The sequence below is a fragment of the Scomber scombrus genome, chromosome 18 (assembly GCF_963691925.1).
Source record: "Scomber scombrus chromosome 18, fScoSco1.1, whole genome shotgun sequence".
NCBI classification, from domain to species: Eukaryota; Metazoa; Chordata; class Actinopteri; order Scombriformes; family Scombridae; genus Scomber; species Scomber scombrus.
In genome coordinates, this window is record NC_084987.1 from 22,926,379 (window position 1) to 22,947,555 (window position 21,177).

Consider the following 21,177-nt stretch of genomic DNA (forward strand, 5'->3'; position numbering starts at 1 on the left):
GTTCCAACCGTCAGAATGTTGTGTACCTGAAGCTCCATATTATACATTTGAAATTAAGTGATTTTAGTGGGTTTTTCAAGATTAATTGGCACTGGCCTGAAAAATAAATTAATTTACTTAACACGCTTCACATATTTTTTTACAAGTTTTCAGTAATATAAAGTGTTTGGAAACAAAGTATTTGCATTTTTTTTTTTTTAAATCTTTGTAAATGATGGTCTTTTATTTATATAAGTCATTTCAAGATGAATCATGGTCGCACCAAATGACTTTTTTTCAGGCCAGTGCCAATTAATCTTGAAAAACCCACTAAAATCACTTTCAAATTGTAATATGAATTGTCAGGTACACAACATTCTGAATGTTTGAACTACTGCATTAGATATGCTTGTTTTTATTATTTAAAATTGAGTTGTTGAAAATCCTTATACGTCATTGACCCATGTACATGGATGATCTTTCTAAAGAGCTAAAAGAGTGTACGACTGGCTGTATAGTGGGGAGTAATATTAGTAATCATCTGGTGTATGCTGATGATTTAGTTGTCATATCCTTACAGTGCTGGATTACAGCAACTGCTCATAATCTGCTCAGATTATGGTATGCAGTATGCCAGTGTTGTCATGATTTTTAAAACCAAGGAGGATCAGAAGCGAAACTTTCCTTCTTTTCTTTTAGCAGGTCAACTGTTAAATTAAGTGAGCAGAGTAAAATATTTGGGACACATTTTCAGGGATGATCTATGTGATGATGATGATTTGCAGCATCAGTGTTGCAAGATGTATGCACAAGCAAATATACTGGCATGTAAATTTCACATGTGTATGGATGATGTAAGACAGCTCTTTTTAAAGCACATTGATCTCTACTCTATACAGCCCATCTTTAGTGCAATTACAGCAAAGCTTCAGGTTGCATACAATGATGCATTTAGAATTCTGCTTAAGCTTCCAAGATGGACGAGTGCTAGTCACACATTTGTTTTTAACAATGACCCCACCTTTCGTACTGTGTTAAGGAAGTTAATGTACAGATTCATGGTGCGATTAAATGAATAAAAAAATAAGTTATGGTGGCATTAGCCCTGCCTACACAAAGTGACACAAAATACTCCTCTTGTTTTTGGAAGCATTAGAGCTCATGTCTGTATTTGTTTTAACCCTGTATATATTTATACTGTCTTGTCCTTGTATTGTCTTGTGTTTTACTTTATTTTGTTTTTGTTGATGTGGACCTGTGGACGTGTCTAGAAATAAAGTTGCATTCATATATATTCCTCCATTCTACCCTCTTTTATTTTTCAGAATTTCAGAATCTTTTCAGAATCTCTTTCAACAACAGCACACACCTAATCTGCCCACAAAGTTTCAGAGTGATTGATCAGCATAAATATTATGCACCCTGTATGTGTTTAGATTTTGGGCACAACAAGTACAAGGATTAGATGAAGGAAAGATCATGGTTTGGTTAAATGTGGAACACAACATGTCGCTGTTTTTAGATATTTATCCAAGACTAAGATGTTTTCCTACATTTAACTGCTGTGAATTACCCATACATGACCTTAAAAACATATGACAATACTGCCCCCAAGTGACAGTACTGTAGTATTGAATGTGAATCTAAAACTGACCTGTGAGACAGTCTAATTTTACATATCTTAAAGACAAAATAGTGCCAGATTGGCTTCATGTGAGCAAATACAACATAAATGGAGGAATAGATGGGTAATTTTTGACGCATCTATGCATGTAAGTAGAATGCAAGACAATGAATACACCGAGGATGTAAGAGCTAAATGTAAGCGCTTCTGCCAAACACTGCGTCCATGTTTAATATTAATATGACAATACTTCCCCCAAGTGACAGTCCTGTAGCATTACATGTGAATTAAAAACAAAGTGAATCTACTACTGACCTGTGTGGCAGGCTAACATTTTACATCTGAGAACAATGCCAGTTTGTCATCATGTTTGAGCAAATATGTTACATTTAGTATTGATTAATCTGGCCTCCCAGTCCCCAAAGTAAAGGAAGGCTTTGTCATATTAAACTGACTTTTCACACCCATATGTCATGTTATTTATTTATGAAATAACCCAGCCAGCATGTCCATGTGGGCCTCATAACGGTTACATTTGTGCTGCAAATATGGGTCCCAAGTAGGTTTGTCCACAGTTTCCACGGTGGCCTCACCTGTGTTTGCCCATATGGGCTTCAAGTGGGTTCTGACTGGGTTTCAGGTGGGGCCCAACTGGGCAATACCTATTTAGGCCCCATATGTTTGCCCATATGGGATGTAAGTGGGATCAGATTGGACCTTTAATAGGGCCACATTTAGCCAGCCCACATGGTCTTCACATATGGAGCCCATGTTTCTAAAACAATATTGGGACAATGCATTTTGCCCTGTATATGCCCATGTCTAGCCCACATACATTTCTTATGGGGCTCATACAGTCAGCCCATGTGGGCTTCACATATATTACTGAAACCATGTGGAACCCGCAAAATATAGCCCACATTTAACCCGTGTGGGGCTCAGCAGTGCCTTCCTTTTCCTCTACAGTGCCACTTCAGAGTACTGTTTCATGTAAGAACTCCCCCTACTGTTGGTATCCCTATTCAGGCTATTGAGGAGATCCCTATTCAGGCAGGTTCCCGTAGTCATGTGGCATTTTCAAAGCAGTAAACAAAAACAGTCTCTCTGCTTCCTCTTTACTGGCCACCCTGTGTAATTTGGAGAAAATTGAGGCTTCAAATCACATGACATGGTGCTAAGCTGTCTTGTTAATTATCAGCAATCTATAAAAACAATGAGGGCAACATACTTTGCTGACATTGTTTCCAGAAATCCACACTCTTCCGAAGTACTATTTGGCAAAATGAATACAGTCCTAAACCCTGCTGCTCCTACATTCCCTGTGCCAACCACCATTACTTGTAATTCATTTCTAAACTTTTTCATGAGTAAAATTACATTTTCACCTCCTGCCTTCGACCCCTCTGTCCTCCATCCTTCCTCTGCTATCCTAAGTGAGTATGAGCCTATTTCCCTTGCTGTTATAGGTGACGTAGTCTCTCACACTAAGCAGACTAGTTATCCCCTGGACATTGTTTCCACATGCCTGTTAAAGGATGTGTTCCACATTGTAGGTCCTACAATTTCACTCACCTTGAACTGTAGTATAGCCAATGGTTCTTATCCCTCTTGCTTTAAACATGCAGTAATACATCCCATAATCAAAAAGCCTGACCTTGATGGAACTGTTCTAAATAGATTCCAGTCTATTTCAACATTGCCATTTTTATCTTAGGTCATGGACAACTGGTTTATTCTCAGTTCTTGTCCTTTTTAGACTTTTTTCAAGGCATTTCACAGCACCGAGTCAGCTCTACTTTAAGTCTCCAATGATCTACTGCTGTGTCTTGACTCTGATAAAAGTGACATACTTATCCTATCAGACCTTTGCTCTGCCTTCAGTACAGTTGACCATACTATTCTCCTGCACCGTCTCGAGCAATAGGTCGGTATTGGATACCGAATGCCTCCTACCTAAGTGATAGATATTTTTCTGTAAAACTAGAAACCTCTTCTCCTTGTCTACTCCCATCATCATCTGTGAAATACCTCAAGGCTCTATTTTAGCACCCACATTATTTACCTTATACATGCTCCCTATTGGCTCTATCTTCATAACATACAATATCTCTTATCATTGCCACACAGATGATACCTCCCATTAGAACTTGTGATAATAACAACAACACAGTTAGGTCCCTCTTTGACTGCCTCCAAGATGTCAAATAAAAAAACTGTCTTCAGTTAAGACCGAAATGGTCCTATTTGGTCCCTCTAACTCCATCCGGGGTAAAGGTAGCTAATCACTTGGAGTCCGTGGCTCCTAACCTTCATGCCCATGCCAGAAATTTTGGTTTCACCTTTGATCCATCTTTAAACTTTTACAAATATATTAACACTGTTGTGAAAGGTTGCTTTTTCGAGCTAAGAAATATAACCAAACTCAAACCGTTCTTCTCATTTAATGACCTGAAGGTTGTCACAAAGGCCTTAATTTACTCTGGGCTTGATCACTGTAATGCTCTTTATTTGTGTATTAGCCAGTCATCCTTGTCTCTCTTGCAAACTGGTGCAGAATGCTGTTGCTAGACAAGCTGATACCAGGAAGAGAGACAGGATCACAGCTACTGGCGTCCCTGCATTGGCTACCTGTCTAGAATAGGACTGCATTTAAGGTTGTATTTGTTTTTATAGCTTTATACAGCCTGGCCCTCCAGTACATCCCTGAGCTCCTCCACTGCTAGCTCCTCTTTCCAGCCCCAGATCTCGGAAACCGGCTCCTCCTGGCTGTCCCTCAATCAAGGGGTGAGGGCGATTGTGCATTGACAGTAATCGCCCCAAAACTTTGGAGCAGGTTGCTATTTTTAATCAAGTGTTCCCCCTCTTTAGACAATTTCAAGTTATCTCTACTACTGTTTTCACTGTTGCCATGTTGTTGTTGTATTTTCTTTATGTTATTCTATTGTACAGCACTTAGGCCAACTCTGGTTGTTTTTAAATTTACTTCATGAGTAATCTTGATTTGATATTTGATTTTGAAAGTCTCTCTTTGTGTTTCCTTGTTCAGCTGCTATATAGTAACAAAAAGAGGCAGTTTGGCACTAAAAAGACTGTAACCTTGAAACATATCTATTTGATTTGACCCCTTTAGGCAGGGGTGTCCAAACTATTCCACAAAGGGCCATGTGGCTGCAGGTTTTCATTCCAACCAATCAGGAACACACCAGGCTTGAATCATTTAATCAACTGATCTCAGTCTTCAGACAGTTGATTGGTTGAATCATGTGCTCTTGATCGGTTGGAACAAAAAACCTGCAGCCACATGGCCCTTTGTGGAATAGTTTGGACATGCCTGCCTTTAGGTGTCTGAAGCTTCATATTACTTTCAGATAAATTAATACATTTTTGCACAGAAGGAGGACTGTGGTTTTTGGACTCCATCACTTACATTGTAAGTGCATTATGAAGGGATTTCTTAATGCTCAGTATGAACAGGAGGAATGATTATAACAACAACAACGTGTCAATGTCCATTTAGGCAACTGGCTGTTGTTTTAGGACTGACTGAAAAGCTGTGGACTCGTCCCACCTGATCCTATGATTCAGAGCTCACTGTGCGTGTCAGCACCGTCACAGATCAGAGGAGGAGTCAGATGCGCCTCCGTTGCGCACACTCAAACTGCACAGATGAACGCATGCCTCTACCTCCGAGCACTGTGTGTGAATTAAACTACCAGGATATAAAGTCTGTGTAACTTGATACCAACTTCTTGTTTTGACTCATCTGAAAGCTGGTGTTCACAGTATACGCGGTGAATGCATCTTGATTTTTTGTGAGTGCCGCTGAGCTCCTAACAGGTGTTGGGGCACGCCGCCTGGTGAGAGAGAACATGTCCAATGGGAAAGAAGCAAATGCTGCACAAAAGTGAGTACAGGCAACTAAAAAAAACCTTTCTTTAGACGCCAAAAGTTTGACTTGGTGTCACTGAGGCGTTTATATCCTGGCCGGGTAACCTGTTTATGCGCTCTTTGGATCAGCTGGTAAGATTATGTTAAACTTGGCAAAAAAAGGAGGAAATGAAAAGAAAATCACCCTCACCTGCACCAGCAAACGTTAATAACCAGTTTCCATCTCTTGTTTTCTGGTTGTCAACGATGACAGTATTTTTCTTTGTTTAACTAACCAGATGCCAGATCATTTAAAGTTGCTGTTGGGGGCTCATATTTGTATGCTTTAAGTGAGTGCGGAGGGCATTTTCTAGTCAAAAACTCCAATCAGCACTGATAGGTCATTGATTAAACTTTAATTTTGATTACATGACTAAGGCTGTACCACAAATACAACAGCACATTGTGTGACGGTGGTCCAATTGCGTCACATCGGTGCGTATTAGTGTAAGAAAACTCAAATTTGCATTCAAGATATGGATGTATGTTTATCGTGTGTGCCCGGTGGTGTTGCTGACTCGGCATTACCAGTCACCCACCAGAGCACACGTCATTTAGTCACATTTGCATTTGATCTTTGCATGTGTTTTATCCATGTTTGTATTTGTGCAGCAGCTCCTCACAGATGACCCTGAAAGAGAGTCTGGATGAGTGTATGGAGGCCTTAGATCTCTTCCTTAACAACCACTTCAATGAGAGCCTGGAGAGGCTGCGACCAAGGTAACACAATAACCCTGAGTCATGCCTGGCTCTTAAGGGGCTTTGTTTGATTGTGAAGTTGTAGTCTAATACTTTGTTTTAGCACATTCATAGCGGTGTGATGTAGTGTGATGTCAGCAATATGTGGCCTCGGGTAATGCTGAGAAACGTAAGTGGTGTGAAATGCTAAGTAGTGAGCTTCCTGTCAGCCAAGACACAAGGGTGGACCTGCAGGCTTCAGTCCTCCAGGATATGAAGTGTTTGCTGAAGCTGACGCCCAAGGTCTGACTGATTCAACAGCCACCAGAAAGGCTGCCCTGCAAAATAAACACCATGTACATGACACACCGGGACGATAGAGGAGATAGGATAGGAAGAATGAATAGAACAAGATATTTATTCTTATCTTTTCTCAAAAGGAATGTACATATTAGTTATGGTACATATTCTACAGACTTAGCCTTTGTTTGCTGACAGTATGTTATTGATCCTGAGACTTTTTTTTCTTATGTAGAGTGAATGAGAGTATGTACCATGCTCTAATCTACGCCACAGTGCTGGAAATGCAGGCCATGATGACTTTTCAGCATGACGACATCAACAATGCAGGAAATACCATGAAGAGTGCCCGGGAGGTGTGTCAGAGGTCGGGATGTCTTGTGAATGTAGATCATTTTCAGCAGGTTTACTGTTAAACAAAAGGTCCCATTACTCATTTTATAGTGTTCCCAGCTTTTAAAACGCCCAACTGTATTCTCTTAAGTGCTGCTAACTCCTCTCCCACAGTCTGTAAGCCATAAGAGGCAAATTTACAAAGTGCATTTACATGGCCAACAGGCCCATGTCAGACCATCCTACCCATTTGACTGTGTTTGCATGAGAGAATATAGTGACTGTTACAGATAGCAAGAATGGTTGATGGTGTGTCAGAAAATATGGGGTTATCACACCAGCAGCAGTAACACAATGTCTTTCGTTGATACTGAAATGTTGTTTGATGTTTCAGGTTTCGACGGAAATCCTCAGGTTTGGTTAACAAGCCAGGAGGTGAATCACTAACTGAAGGTAAAACAACACCACCTGCAGTTATAAGTGAAATCCATCCAAAAACAATGGAAAAACGAGTATATATTGTTTCTTTTATTCTAACAGATAACTAAGGATAACATGTAAAACAGGTTGAGTGTCATATTTCCAACCCCATCCATATGATGTGAACCATGGTATTACATTAATCAGTTTTGGTTTTGAATTGCGTTCTGGGAAATGTAGGAAATCAACACCTGTAGAGATAAGGACGACGTAGTTTGAGGGGAAGCTGATACACAAGTAAATGAACTAAATCAATGATAAAATAACACATGAATTTCAGATGAACTACTGTTTCACCGCATTGGGTGGAAAGTATTCATTGACCCAAGAGAGATTTTGTTTTCACAGCCTCTACACACTATACTTTTCTTGAGAATTATTTAGTATACATGATCGTCAACACTGTTAGCGTAAGTGACACTTGAAATCAGATCTTGCCTGTGTCTGCTTACAACCGGTACTACAGGAAGTAAATGTATGCAGAAGTAACAAGCTTCAACCTACTCTGCTGAAGAGATATCAGTTTAAATAGTACACAGCAGCCATGTATACTTTCTTTTGTGACAAGTTGGCATACTTTCCTGTCTGTTCTTGTTTGGTAGATCAATGGATTTTTATAGTTTATTGTTTGTTGAATGCAAGCATGTTCTTTATAACTTAATGTGTGTGGATGTGTTTTTGCAGAGCAGCTCCATGCAGAAGTGTGTTTTGCAGAGTGCCAACTCCAAAGAGCAGCTCTCACATTCCTACAGGTGCAGTAGGCTAATGCACTTTTGAAAACACAGAAATGAACCCATCATATACTTGAATACATTCAGCATGCCAAAGTTCCCACCCTATCCAGTGTCTGTTTTCGAAAGCGTCCGACAAATGTATGGCATTAAAATTCCACTTATATTGTCTTAAACTTGTATCAAAATACAATTTAAACACCTTCAATTCAAATGACTGCATTAAATATATATATATATATATATCCTTACTTTTTTTGCAGGATGAGAACATGGTGAGTTTTATCAAAGGAGGGATCAAAGTACGAAACAGTTACCTGATTTACAAGTAAGTAATCAAAGAAAAACAGGGTGTATATTATGTGAATGTCAGTGTGAACATTTTCTGATTTACATGTATTTGATGCCCATTTACTTACTGCAGTTGTTGGCCTGTTTGTGTAGTTATTATTAAAGGGGCACTTCACCTATTTTACTCATAAAGTTCAGTTTACTCACCCTAAGGAGTACTTTTCTGAAAACTGTTTTATAGTATCATCTAATTTTGGAAGGAACTGAAAAATGAACCAACTTAAAAAACCTTGATGATGTCATGGTGATGTCATCAGGGTTATCTCAGTTTGTGATTGGAGACAGCATTACAGGAGTGGCTATACAATGGATTTAAAATCGAAATATCTTGGCCTCTGCTGCCTTGGATTTGACCATCTCACAAACTTTGTAACTTTGTGGACATAGTAAATAAACCACTGGAGTACCCCTTTAAGTTTTGATGGGTTTTTATGCATAGTCACTTCTTATTGTGCTACAGTTTCCATTATTAGTCTATTATGCTGAGTTGTGTTAATGACATAGTTTCCTTTTATCATCCAGAGACCTGCACTCTTTGATAAAATCTCACCACTGTCTCAAAGGACCCAGCCACATTCACTTAGAAGGAGGAATATCTTTTGGAATAGGGGCATTTAATCTGGTATGCCACACATGTACAGTACATTTAAACACCACTGGTTGTCTATGTGTTGTGTGTAATCATGTGTTTGGACTTCTCAGCTCATCAGGTCTTCTTTATTTCCAGACACTTTCTCTATTTCCTCCTCGGATACTCAAACTATTGGAGTTTGCAGGCTTCTCTGGAGACAAGGTGGGATTATTTTAAAATTTAAATCTCCTCCATTATGTATTTGCTCGTGAACTGACACAGCAAATCACTCATGGATGTTTTGCTGTTTTAGGAATATGGTCTGTCTCTGCTGCACGATGGCGCGACCGGGATGAATCTGAGCTCCATGCTGTGTGCCTTGCTACTGCTCTGCTACTACACCTTTCTCACATTCATACTAGGTAGGTACATCTGACCGCCAGATGATGCTGATTTTGTCAAAAAGTCCTGAGAATATGTCTGTATGATTTATTATATTTTATATATCGTATCAATGTCTTTCCTCTCAGGAACGGGCGAAGGAGAGGTGGTTGAAGCTGAGAGGCTACTGAAACCTTTTCGGCTCCGCTACCCTCGGGTGAGTGGAATAAATCACTTTCTTTCTGCGTGTGAGAGCTGTTATTCTGCCTCAGTCACTGGGCTGAAGGATATATTAAGCATATCGAAAGTATTTTTTACAGAAACTATAAATCACAAAAATAAAGTCATTTTGGTAAACAAAGAAGCCAGCCAGTCGAATCATACCACTTTTCCATCAAGGGGAGTCGTACCAATTATTAAGAATGTTAGATTTACTAGTAATGGTTGTACTTAGCTGGTGCAAAGTGTTGTATGTTTTCTGTGGCTCTAGAGGAGCCCGAGAAGTAACCTTGATGGGGAAAATGTAGGATCCAGCATTTTTGGAGCGGCACTTGTACTGTGCTAGGGACTAAAAGTCACTGGGTCTGTTACTGTTGCATTGATATTGAATGTTTGATTCTTTTTTCTTCATTATCATTTTCTTTCCCCTTTTCTCATTTCTTCCATTGTGTCAAGTCCCTCAGTTTAACAGAAGAACACCTTTTTTAAAGCAACAGTCAACACTTTGGGAAATAGGCTTATTTGCTTTCTGTGAGTGCTGGATGGAGTATATTAATAGCACGCATGTCTGTACTGTAAATATGTGGCTCCAGTTTTTAGTTTAGCACATAAGCTGTAAACAGCTTGTCTGGCTCCGTCCAATTGTCAGGCAAATTACTGGCCCAGGCAAAGAAATTCAAAATAGCACATGTAAATCCACAACGTCTGGTTTTTACAATAAAACTAAAACTAGTCTACTGAAGATGCAACGTGTCAGTTAGCGAGGTGCTGGATGGCCTATTCGGTTTTAAAAAATATATATATATTTCTATCAGTTATGACAAGATTGTGATCACCAAAGTCATTGCTGAGATCTCAGAACGTAGCGACACTTCTTAGAAAGAGTGGCTACTTCCTCGTTCAACTTGCAATAAGGGATGGTTTCTAACACCTCAGGTGCTCTCATAACGAGTTTAGCCTGCAAATAAAGTGGTTTAGCTCATCTTGATTAAACTGTTGGCGTATTTCCAATCTGTCTGATTGCTTGTGAGTTTTGCTCTGGTGGATTTTGTGTTAGCAATGCCACTAAGTGTTCCCACACCTACGCAAGTGACTCCAATTCTATGATAACTGATAGAGGCAACAGCCAAAACTACAAAAAAAGTAGTGATAAACCAGAATGATCATTTAATGCCTCTAAATTCAGGCTTTGTTCTTGTTTTTCTTGGTGTTTTGTACTTGAAAGCACATCTATTCTTGCTCATCTGTTGCCAGTTCCTCACTTCTGTCCTCTTTTCTTCAACTGCCACCTTAACGTCTTCTCGTCATTGTTCTTCTCTTTCTATTTTTACACCGTCTTTGCATCTTATGTCAACGCACTCTCATTGTTGTTTTTGTTCCACCTTGCCTTTCCTCGCGTCGTCCACTTACGCACTCCGAATGTCCCACTCCCTGATAATCTTTATTTGGTCCGCTCCCTCGGTCCACCTTCTTCTCACGCAGTGTCCTCTGCGTCCAGAATCCTGACGCCAATCTCCCATCATGCCACCACTCCACCCGACTCGCATTCCTGTCGATTCACAATCCATGTTCCCACTCCACCTTTTACCTATATACCTGCCCATCCCAGAGAACAAACTCAACGCTCTTGACACAATGTGTACCAAGCCCCATTGGAAATGTCTTGATTAAACACTAAGAATAATTGTTATATGAAGCGTGTGCTTTCAGATGGATGAGAATTGAACAGCTGACATGTAATGCTGAGCTATTTTTGACACTTCAATCTAATTACAGGAACTGTTTTTTTTTTTCTCTTCTGTCCAGGGAGCGATATTCCTCTTCTTTGCAGGCAGGACTGAAGAAATCAAAGGAAACATTGATGAGGTGTGTGTCATAAAATGTTTCGGGACCACAGCTTACTTTTATTAAGAAAGTATAACCACTAATATTTCATTTCTTGTACATTTATTGCTTTTAATGTGTTGAAAGAGCCTTTTGTTCTCACAAACTACACATTATTGTAAGTGGTGGGAGTGAATGAATCACTGTGGATATTAATACAATATTTCAATCTGATGTTAATATTTAACACACGACATGCATCAAAGGCAGCATCACATGTCCATTGTTCTGCCGTCTGATGTAATGTCGCCGTTCTACCAGGCGGTGGCTCTTTTCGAAGATGGCTGCAAGGCCCAGCAGGAGTGGAAGGAGTTCCATCACATGTGCTACTGGGAGCTGATGTGGTGCTTCACCTATAAGCGAGCATGGAAGATGGCCTACTTCTACGCAGACCTACTGAGCCAGGAGAGCCGCTGGTCCAAGGTACAGACGAGGAGAGGCGTTCTTGTTGTGATCTGTGAAGTCAAAACTTTAAAAAACGAACTAAAACTAAACCTAAACCCTGTTTGATGATTCTCTCTTTCGTAGGCAATGTATGTTTACATGAAAGCCGCTTACCTCAGCATGCTGCCTAATGATGAGTCCAGGCCTTTTGGGGAGGATGAGGTAGACCTCTTTAGGTAAACACACACTGTAATAGTCTTTTTTTTTTTTACAGTACAGATTGTAGAAATAAAGTAAAATATAATACAGAAGTAATGCAAAAATAATACATCCTTCCTCTTTGACACATATCATCATGATTTCATGTGCATTTGTACTACTCCACCCACTACTGCTCATTATAAACATGAAAATAAGCCACCTATTAAATATCATATTTTCCATGTACACATTTTTAGAACATAGTACTATATTTCAACTGTAAGATAACATGGAAGATGTGTAAAATAAGTTTAATTGTCTAATTGATAAATAAGTGATTAATTAATTAAAAATAAAAATGAAACAAACATACACAAATCCTTGCCATAGAAGAGGTTAGAAAGGTAAAAACATTTCATTGCATAAGTAGTATCATAGCTAGACTCCACCTTTTTAATGAGTTTGTGGTTTTGTATCATCAGTTAGTGGTGGTCAACTATACACATATTTTGGTCATGCCCAAAACTGAAAAACTTGGACTGAGGTTTTCTGTGCAGCCAGTCAAGTGATGCATGTTAACATCACACAAGATCCAAGAATCTGGGATGGGACATGGGAATGATACCTGAAGGGATAGAAGGAGTTAAATGTATTTACTTAATATTCTTATTACAGCAGCAATGAAATGTTTTTAAATGTATGTACTGGTTAAAGTCCAATATGGATTTATCTTTTATTTAACATCAACATGCAGCTATTTGCTTTATCGTCAATCGTCGATGTTGGAACGTCTTTTGTGAGAATTTTTGAATTTACATAAAATAACCATAAAGAGGTTACTCAAATGTTAATGTTGATATCATAACAGAGAATCAAGCAGTGCTACCAGTGCAGATTTATTTCCTTTCAGAACATTCTGCCATTGTTGTCATTGGTGCAGAATTTGTTGCTGGCCTTGCTTCACATCCTGATATACTTCCCCACCATTCATGGGCTTAATTATTGAATCTTTCGGACATACAGTGTTAATTATTGTAAGGGCAAGCCTAATGTCGCTGTTGTTTTTACAGCTTTTTGCACAACCCTCAAAGGATCAAAAAATCAAATGCAGCAGAACCTTTAAGCTCTGTTCCACTAACTCAGACCCAGTGTCTTGCCTCTAAATGTGTCTTTATTCTTGTCCTGCACCTTTAGACTAGTGCCCACCTTCAAGCAGAAGATAGCTGGGAAGTCTCAACCGACTGAGAAGTTTGCTATCCGGAAAGCCAGACGCTACAAGGGTTTCTGCCCAATCAAGTTGCCAGTGCCAGTGCTGGTAAAGCTTCATACACAACACACATACAATGGGGAGTGTGTTTGAGTCACAAAGCCTTTCAACAGCATTTACTGCTTCCTTTTTAGGAGATGATGTACATGTGGAACGGTTTCAGGGTGATCAGCAAACGACCAGAGCTGACTGAAGGCATGATGCAGACTCTAGTGGAGGCAGAGCGCACTCTGCTGGAGTCTCCTGGTAATACAACATCCCAAATCATAACCCCACCTCAACTTTAAATATAACCCAGAGTGTGAGATCTGTGCGGGTGCTGTGATGTGGGTTTGTGCTGATGGTATCCGCTCCACCCTCCTACAGAAAATGAGTATGCGGTGGATGACCGTTGTGTGATCAACCTGCTGAAGGGTCTGTGTATGAAGAACCAGGGTCATCTCCAGGCTGCTGAGGAATGCTTCAACAAAGTGTATTCTAGGTGAGGTTTTAATTTCAAATGCAGGTCATTCATTACCACACAGACAAACCTTTTGTGAGAAATCCATTTATCTCAGAAATATTGTAATATTTTAACACTGCATGTGAAAAGCCATGTGTGTTGATTTAGGGTCAGGAGACAACCAAGACTAATAATCATGAACAGGTCCAAAACTGTCCCAAAAAGGTTTTCACGTTTTTGTTAAAATGATACCAGCAGCTTGTCTTCATGTCTAAGGATAATTTGATATAATGGATGTATTGACAGTGTGATGTTTGCTTAGTAATTACAAAATTATCTTAACTAATCTACCAAGGCATGCAAGGAATATTTGCATGGCAGTAAACAGTGACATCCCTCTGTTAATATCAACAGAAACATGCTACTAACTTGCTTATGAAGGTTTCAAGTTGTGAGAACCATGTTTCAAAAGTTAATTTACCTACCAGTATATCACGTACAGTACAGTCCATATGGTTATAATGAAATGTGTGATGGTGAAGGTTTATTTGACTGTTTCTGCGGGTTCTCAGTGAGAAGAAGATCAAGTTTGATCACTACCTGGTGCCCAACGCTTTGGTGGAGCTCAGCCTGCTCTACATTGACCAAGGCAGAAAGGACGAAGCTATTAAAATGCTGCAAAAGGCCAAGTAAGTAACTCATTTATAGCTCCCTCACTGATGCAGACATGCAGTATTTTGGAGTTAAAAAGATCTCAAGTGCACTAAAATAACAGCCTGCAAAGCCAACATGGAGCATTTGGGGAATCTTACTGTGAAACACTAATTAAGCATGTGCACACAATATCAAACATGTTACCTCTACTGTCTGCCAGGTTCTGTGCAGACCGTTTATGGAGAGAGGATTTTGGTCGGTATTATTCAGCAGTCTTCCAACTGAAGTAGAGCAAATACTATACCTCACACAGCTGCTCATGTTCGCTTCGTCTTGTGCCTTGATTGAGCAAGTGAACGGGCCCAACACTTAACAAAAACTAAACCATGAGTGCAAACATTCTGTGTATGTGTATATAGTGATAAATAAGTAACAGTACTAAAATTTTAAATATTTGCCTTCTTTTCTAGACTTAGATGACAAGATTGAAGCAATCACCATTCGGTTTAGCATAAAGACTGTTAGCAGCTAGCCTAGTTCTTTACATAAGTGACAAAATCCATGCACAAACACCTCTGAAGGTCTTTAATCAACAAGTTATATCTCTCCTGGCCAAGAAGTAATTAATCACTACATTATTAGTCATTACATTGATGAAGTTTCACAGATTCTTTAATACATGACTGTTGGTTGGGTTTATGGAACAATTGCTTGGTGTATGACCATTAATAAAACACTAGAGGTCGCTGTCTGCCTGTTACATGTAGATCTCATAGTCTAAAACAAATGTATGCACTGACAGGGAGTGAAAATATGGGTTCTTCAAGACTGATAACCGTTATATTACAGGTGTCAATGGTAAATACTGTTACAACTATTACTTTAATGCAATCATTCTAAAAAAAAAAATTAAAAAAAAAAAAGTTACATGTGCAAAGCAAGTAACATTCAGTACAGTTGTTCTTAAAAGTGTTGAGAAATCTCCATTGTGGCAGTCAGTATCTAACACTTCTTCCATTTCATCTACCACTGATGAACTTGGATTAATGTGTAGCATCTCTACTGTTTCGACTTGCAGACGAGACTACAAAGATTACTCGATGGAATCTCGTACGCAGTTCAGAGTACACGCCGCTCTGGCCAAACTGCAGGCTGGTGAGGATGAGGACACTCATCTGTAAGAAGGAATTTCTCCATGATCGGAAACGCTCTACACACTGGACTTCTCCATTGCCCTCAAGAAGCTTTTTTTGGCTGTTTTTAAGTTTTTAAACCTATATCCAAGTTCAAAGAGTAAATACTGGGTATTTGTTCAGGTGTACCTTTTCCGGCCTTTGCTGTGTCACAGTCTGGACTAACATATCATTGAACAAAGGTATTACCTGATAGAATATTCAGTCCGTCTTTCCCAGACTGGCTTCCAAGAGCAGAAAAGTGTCAAGTGGATTCTGACATTTTAAGCCAACGGACCTTCAACTTCACTGTCTTTGATAGGTTAACAGACTTGAGTGTATATAAAGTAAATATTTAATTTTATGGACAATGTTTTTATTGTTTACAATGAAAATTAAAGAACACTAAACCTTAATCAACAATTGATTGAAACCCACTCTAAATACTAAATGTAAGAAATGTTCATGATGTAATGAAACGTATAGTGATGATTTTATTATATTTTAGTTGGACTGAAAGAACCTTTACATGGAGACATACTGTGCTGTAGCAACATGTTTAAAAATTAGGATGTTTTTTACGTGTTACAAAAACGTATGAATTATTTTAGTTCACTGGCTTGAATTCCAGTGTTTTATGCTCCCTGACACATTGTGATTGTGGGTCACAGCACTTTCCTCCTTGGTGTGTTTTTATCCATCGAAATTCAGTGTTTGGACAAATCTGGATCAGTGCGTGCACTCTCCAAAAAATGTTATCTGTACAAAAATTATTTTTGCATAAATAAATTCTATGTATGAATTCCTGTCTTTTCTCCTAAATCGTACAAAACCTAGGAGCATCCTGTCACGATAACTACTTTGATTGGACAATATATTCTCAGAAATAATCATGATAAACAATAGTCGTCATTTGAAGATCATTTTATACCACTGATATAATATTACAGCATAATAATGCAAGGCAGGTGGGGAGTGGTATTGTAGAGTGGGCGCTTCACTTCTGTAAAAACAGACTGCCATTATGGACCAGGAAAAGTTATTTACCTTTAATTCCATATAAGCGGCGCTGCTCGCTTCTGCAGTCTCCACTCAGGACGTCACAGTGAGGAATGGAGGACACCACTTGCTTAGCCAATGTGACATGAATAGCCTCTTAGCTGCTAATGTGAAGTGTGGCAATATTGAGGTAAAAAAATTATCAATGTCATGTCCATGTATCATATAAGTCCATATATAGACATGATGATGCTGATAATTATGTTATTGTATGAAAAGTGAATAACGTAATTATTGTGACAGGTGTATCAGTAGGTAACCACAGTGTAACATTAATCATCTTTCTTTGGAAGTATTTTAGACAAAATGCAGTCAAGCTGGAAATTAAAGTCTGAACAGACATATATTTATTTCCGTTAAATACATGGAGGTCATGAAAAATCAACAAATATGCACAAAGCAGCAAAACAGTATGGAAAACAAGTTTTTTTTTCCACATAAGAAAAGAATAGATGGTTTGTCTTTAATCCCGGTGTGATCAGGTAACATGAAACAAGGGATAAACTGCTTTCTTGTGTCTTTTAACACAAATAGACCAAAGTCTCATAGTTAATTAACGTCTACAGTGACGCAGTCCAAGACTATGAGGAGGCAGCAGGAGGTGTGACAGGAGCCGTCGCTCCCCGCTGCTCCTCTCTCACTCTGCGTTTCATAATTTTCCTCTTCTTCTTCTCCTCCTTTTCGATTTCTGCGACCATTTGCAAGAACTTGGGGCTGCGGGGATCCACCGCGAAGCCGAAGCGGGCTTTGGCCTCGGCCAGCAGCATTTCGCGGCGGGACCTCTCCTCTTTTAGCTTCAGTTTGGATTCGCGCTTCTCTCTGCGCCAGTCGGCTATCATCTTGGGCATTTTGGCCATATTTGCTGCTATGAGCTTCTGTCTGCAATGGAAATGGAAAAGTTTAATATTACAGATGTTAATACGGTGTGGAATGCATTGTTGTATAATGGGAAGTCTAGCACTCATTCATTTAGAGCACTCATCAAGACAAGTTTAATTTGGACAGTACTGGTTTAAACCTTTCAAAAAAATGTTAAATTGATTTTATCTTTATCTTCTCTGTGACCAAGTAATATTTCACCAGATCAGTCCATGTCTGTAAAGTAAGGAGCTCTGCATGTTTACAGTGTTTCAACAAAGAGAGAGAAAAGTCTGCTGGCCCACAGATAATTTTCATCACTCTGATATTTGGCAGGAATTTTATTTTCACTATTTTGCTTCACAAATTGTAGCCTTCCAATTTATTCTTGGAATATCTCTGCAAATTTATTTTCCACTTTTGAACGCAACCAGAAGGAACAGATGAAGCAATAATGACAGAAACCCTTCAAACATTGGACAAAATGTGTGGGGTTTTTAGAGAGGAGTATGCTGCCCAAAACTATTAAACACAATGGAGAACATCTTGGATCCCCTCCATGAGCTGCTGGTCAAACAGTGGAGCACTTTCAGAGACTTCTGAAGCTCCTCTCTGACAGGGAAAGCTACAGGAAGTCATTCCAGCCAGCTGCAATCAGTCTGTACGGTGATTCTTGCTCACCTGGAATTTCATTTTATTATATATTACATTCTCCATCACTTTGAGTATATGCTGATGTTATATGTATATACCCTGTGTAGGTTATCCAGGTATAAATCAATTTTGATCCATGGATAATCATGCATCTTACTTTCTGCATCTACTACTATTACTCTACTACTGCATCTTCAGTAGTAATACCCAATTGAACATTCTGTTCTTGTTTATACTTAGCTTCTGATTCAGGGTTAAGGAGAAAGTTAAGGGAAACATAAAAATTAGACATTGTAGTAAAAGTCTTGAGCTGTTTAAACCTACTTTCAGATTTGTTAAACTTTTATTTTGCTCATGAACACAGAAAGTGGGGAATTCCACCATCCAGTCCAAAACCACTATATTTTGACTCGTTGAACCTTTGTAATCTAGTCCAGATTTAAAGAGTCTGTGTCGAGTGGTTTTAGATTTGGACCTGGTGTAATGTGGTCTGGATGGTGAAACAGTTGTGAAATTGCTATTTTTTCAGTTTCCACAAACAGGATCACAAATCTGAAACTGTGTTTTAATGAGTCTGGAGTCTCTTTGTTAATCGAGTCCAGATTTGACAAGTCTAACTATAGTGGTTTTTGATCTGGACCTGGTCTGACGGGGTTTGGATGGGAGAAATCAGTGAAATCGCCCTTTTTTCTGCTCTTATAAGGTTTCACAAACCTGAAAGTGGGTTGAAAAACCCTTAGTTTTGTGATTGTCAATCAGAAGGAGGCCAGAGACCAATTAATCTGTATAATAAAGTAAAATGTTCTCATTAGACAGTGACTGCTTTGCTATTCTATGTTTTTCCACATTGAAAGAAATGGGAATGCTTGCTGTTGACGAGAGCGTTTAATTTACATACTGTAAGACCAGCTGCCATCACCACAGCAACCACAGATGCATTCAGCTGAAAAAGTCACCACTTAAAACGGTCACAGGTTAAAGCGAAACACCTGAAGCTGACTTCAGCGTTGTCTTTCATTGCATTTGTTTCTTTCCTTATTGTTGGCTGCTGTAATATTTTTATTTCCCTTTGGCATTAAAGTATACACATATTGGTCTTTAAAAAAATAATCATCCAGTCATCTGTTTGTATTGCGTTAGCTGCACATTTACAGTTTAACAGTTGTTATTGTATTTGTGGGAGCACATTTTAAATGTTTCTATTTGCTTTCATAACATTCTGATATTTAATCCTGTGATTATAATGTGTAACCTTCATAGTTAATTAGAGCCTGACCAACACTGGATTTTTAGGACGGATGCCAATACCAATAGAAGAAAGTGAAACAATTCTGATGTAACACACAATTTTTTCATAAACACTTGAGGTAAGGATATGTAATGGAGGCATGATATTTTACAGTTTAACCATAAACACTGTACTGAAACTGTAAGCTTCTCTGTGAATTTAATAATTATAAATAAATAAAAAGCACAAAAAAGAAAGAAACAAAACATCTGCATATGTATATTCAACTTGAATTAAGGAAAAGGATTAGAAATACATAAAATGTTGCCTATATAACTTTAAAACAAATATATCGGTGTATATCAGACAACATATTACCGATATATCTGTAAAGGGCTAATATTGACCGATATATCGGTCGGCCTCTTCGTGAATTAACTGAGTTAATATACTTAAAATGAGATGCGATAGTCTGGAGTCAGGAGACACGGTTTGTTTCAATGAGCTGTCCGATAATTGACAGACTAGCATTAGCTCCGTTAGCAGCACTTACTTTGCCAGGCATTTTTCGGTTTCCTCCCTCTGCTTGGCCTTGATGTTCTTCAGCATCACCTCTATCGGAGGGTGCCACTCGTTCTCCTCTGCCACGACCCTGTCCAGCTGCTCATGGCTGGGCCACAGCGAGGCCGGCTCGATGCCCGACGCTGAGCCGTACCGTCCGAACAGCTTCCCATCATACCGGGCCGTCCGCTGCCACTCTGGTGTCTTCTCGCTGTTTTTGTCTGGGATATAAGGGTCACGGAGGTTCAGTCGGAGAGGTTTCGGGTTATAAGACGCTGTCTGTAATAATGAATGCACAGGAATGACAGCTTTTGAAGAAGAAATCCCCTTTAAACTCCTACAAAACACCGCTGTCCTCCAGGACAGCACGGACACCGCCATCTTTCTGTGCAGGGCACACACAAGAAGGACCCCGGGTAAAGTCATAGGTAGCTGCAATAGCGCCTGTTTTTTTTTTTTTTTCTTCTTCTTCTTCTTCTTCTTCTTCTTCTTCTTCTTCTTCTTCTTCTTCTTCTTCTTCTTCTCCTTTGGGTTTTTACGACAGTTGGCATCCTCTAAATTGCATTACTGCCTCCTTCTGGATTTAATCATCCACTGTCCAAATCTATTACAGTGTTGTAATTACTCCAGTTACTCTCAATAATCTAAATATCAGTAGACCTGTAAGCAATGCCCTTCACTCCTTTTCATATTACCTGCATGAAGTCAGCAGTTTCCTGATACTGATTTTGTAGGCTATTTCATTTCAATTCCTTCCTCTTGTTGCACTATCCCAAAGCTGCTGCCATTGTTTGATTATTTCCTTCCAAATGTTTAATATTAATATCCACATATTCTCCTGTCTACTTTCTCATTTCCCGGGATTTCTGAGTGTGCTGGTACCCAGATGATCTTCATGTTTTTCCCTGACTGGACAACTTTGCATTGGTAAGTAACAACTCATACAATATATCATATAATATATCTGGTGCTCTTAATGGATCCTTTGACCCATCTGTCAAAGGAAAAGCTGTATATTATCACTGTAGTTCCTGTCCCTACATCTGGAATATTCCTTAACTAGATCTGCTGCTCTTTTATTCCTGTGATTAATATTCAGCAGTTCCATGTCCACACAAGCATTTTGAAACATCTGGACTGGTTTCACATGCCACAACACAATTGAACAAAATCGAGTTTTTGTGCTTTGTCCTTACCTACCCATCTAAAACATGCTTTTTTGTACTTTTTTCCTCTCCC

The 21,177-nt window shown here is 39.1% G+C and overlaps 2 protein-coding genes across 2 annotated transcripts; one reads left to right on the plus strand and one right to left on the minus strand.

Moving 5' to 3' along the window:
- The first annotated feature begins 5,299 nt into the window (after window positions 1-5,299).
- Window positions 5,300-16,283, plus strand: zgc:158403 (tetratricopeptide repeat protein 39A). Its single transcript, XM_062438582.1, has 18 exons — window positions 5,300-5,507; window positions 6,143-6,250; window positions 6,744-6,875; window positions 7,236-7,294; window positions 8,006-8,073; window positions 8,316-8,380; window positions 8,926-9,025; window positions 9,131-9,196; window positions 9,288-9,396; window positions 9,505-9,572; window positions 11,381-11,440; window positions 11,720-11,881; window positions 11,987-12,078; window positions 13,238-13,358; window positions 13,445-13,556; window positions 13,677-13,791; window positions 14,325-14,441; window positions 15,485-16,283. The coding sequence occupies exons 1-18, from the start codon at window positions 5,473-5,475 to the stop codon at window positions 15,585-15,587; spliced, it is 1,692 nt and encodes a 563-aa protein (XP_062294566.1). The 5' UTR covers window positions 5,300-5,472; the 3' UTR covers window positions 15,588-16,283.
- Window positions 16,284-16,972: 689 nt separating this feature from the next.
- On the minus strand, window positions 16,973-20,327 carry gadd45gip1 (growth arrest and DNA-damage-inducible, gamma interacting protein 1). Its single transcript, XM_062439031.1, has 2 exons — window positions 19,931-20,327; window positions 16,973-17,516 (listed from the first exon to the last, which is right to left on the minus strand). The coding sequence occupies exons 1-2, from the start codon at window positions 20,317-20,319 to the stop codon at window positions 17,219-17,221; spliced, it is 687 nt and encodes a 228-aa protein (XP_062295015.1). The 5' UTR covers window positions 20,320-20,327; the 3' UTR covers window positions 16,973-17,218.
- Window positions 20,328-21,177: the final 850 nt, after the last annotated feature.